The following is a 2117-nucleotide window of genomic DNA, read 5'->3' as shown; positions in this document are numbered from 1 at the left end:
GATCACAAAGAGCAGAGATCCCAGAACAGATCCCTGTGGTCACCGAGCTCCAGGCTGAATACTTTCCATCTGCTACCACCCTCTGTCTTCTATTGGACAGCCAATTCTGTATCCAGACAGCCAAATTTCCCTGTATCCCATGCCTCCTTACTTTCTGAATGAGCCTACCATGGGGAACCTTATCAAATGCCTTGCTAAAATCCATATACACCACATCTACTGCTCTGCCTTCATCGATGTGTTTTGTCACATCCTCAAAGAATTCACTGAGGCTTGTGAGGCATGACCTGCCCCTCACAAAGCCATGCTGACTATTTCTAATCAAGTTGTGCTTTTCCAAATAATCATAAATATTACGTCTCAGAATCCTCTCCAATAATTTGCCCACCACAGAAGTAAGACTGACCGGTCTGTAATTCCCAGGATTATCCCTGTTCCCTTTCTTGAACAAGGGAATGACATTTGCCACCCTCCAATCATCTGGTGCTACTCCAGTGGACAGTGAGGACGCAAAGATCATCGCCAAAGGGGCAGCAATCTCTTCCCTCGCTTCCCGTAGGAACCTTGGGTATATCTCATCTGGCCCAGGGGACTTATCTATCCTCATGTTTTTCAAAATTTCTAGCACATCCTCCTTCCTAACATCAACCTGTTACCTGAAAATTAATACCTGAAATGAGGAAAGGTTGGACAGACTGTGATTGTTTCCATTGTAGTTTAAAAGCATAAGAGATGACTGAAGAGTGTAAGATCCTGCATGGCCTTGACAATGTGAAAAGGTGGTTTTCTCTTGCGGATCAGTCTGGAACTAGGAGGAGCTGTCTGAAATTTACAGATCACCCAAATTAGGCAGAAATGAAGCAAATCTTTTTTTGTGTCAATGATTTTCGGGACTTTGGAACTCTCTGTCTAAGTAGTGGGGTCATTGAATATTTTTAAGGTGGAGGTGAGTAGATTCTGGTTAAGCAGAGGAATCGAGGGTAGGTGGGATGTGGAATTTGAAACATAAATACACCAGCATTGATCTTATTGAATGGCAGAGCAAGCTCAAGGGGCCAATGGTCTACTTGTGGTCCCAATTTGTACATGCGTCACTCTCTCTCCCAATGTCTCTAGGCAGTGACACCCTTTTCAGGCAGTCTCTCTCTCTCTCCCCTCCCCACCCCCTATTCCCTCCCTCCCTCCCCCCTCCCCCTCCCCCCCCCATTCCTCCTCTCTTGCCCCCATTCTCCCCCTCCCCACTCCCCCTCTTTCACCCATTCCCCCCAGTCCATCTCTCTCCCCCCACTCTCCCCCTCCCTCTCTGTTCCCTCTCCCCGTTACCCGCTTCCACCATTCCCCCCCTCCCCGCTCCCCCTCTTTCTCCCCAATTCCCCCTTTCCCCTGTATTCCCTGCCTTGTCCCCTGTTCCCCCCACTCCCCCCTCTCCCCATTCCCTCTCTCCCTTCGTACCAGTTGATGTGCAATTTCGTATCCATCTGGGTTCATGGAGGGCAGTAGGTGGATGCGGGTGCTGTGAATCAGTTCTACAATGCGGGGCTCTTGCTGTAGGTATTTCTGACACAGGAACTGCATCAGTAGGATCAGGAGCTCCCGGCCCAGAACCTCGTTCCCGTGCATTCCCGCAACATACCGAAACTCTGGCTCTCCTGAAAAATCCAAGCACAGCCACAATTCACAGGGAATTCCAGGCAAATTTCCCAAAGGCAATCCCAAATTGTACCCACAAACCCTGGATTGGACCCCCATTCCCACCCCCTGAGGAAATCACACTTACCCAATTCGTGGACTCCTGGATTGTCGGATATCTCCAGGACGTAGAGTTTGAGACCGCGGTAACTTTTGCCAATGCTGTAAATCCTGGTGATAGACGGGCACTGTCTGCGAACCTCCCTCATCACCTGGAGACACACAGAGAGGGTCAAACAACAACAAAATCAAGGACACGGTCACCAAGCCCCTCCCATCAGGCACCAAGCCTCTCTCCCATTCACCAAGCCCCTCCCATCAGGCACCAAGCCACTCCCACTATGCACCAAGCCCCGCCCTAGGCACCAAGCCCCTCCCACCAGGCACCACACCCCTTACCCAGGCACCAAGCCCCTCCCCCAGTCACC

The 2117-nt window shown here is 50.7% G+C and overlaps 1 protein-coding gene across 1 annotated transcript in view; it reads right to left on the bottom strand.

The window, feature by feature from the left end:
• Positions 1-2117, bottom strand: part of LOC109917197 (inactive carboxypeptidase-like protein X2) — a gene marked incomplete at both ends in the record, with an annotated part of 6810 nt that overhangs the window by 2601 nt on the left and 2092 nt on the right. Inside the window, 2 exons of the mRNA XM_048621176.1 lie at positions 1324-1649; positions 1778-1901. Coding sequence (XP_048477133.1) covers positions 1324-1649; positions 1778-1901 — 450 coding nt within the window. The remainder of the gene's footprint in view (positions 1-1323; positions 1650-1777; positions 1902-2117) is intronic.

This window comes from Rhincodon typus, unplaced genomic scaffold (assembly GCF_021869965.1).
Source record: "Rhincodon typus isolate 14 unplaced genomic scaffold, sRhiTyp1.1 hic_rhity00000082, whole genome shotgun sequence".
In the NCBI taxonomy this organism is placed as follows: domain Eukaryota; kingdom Metazoa; phylum Chordata; class Chondrichthyes; order Orectolobiformes; family Rhincodontidae; genus Rhincodon; species Rhincodon typus.
Note: the sequence above shows the minus strand (reverse complement) of the source record. Positions and strands in the feature narration are given on the sequence as shown.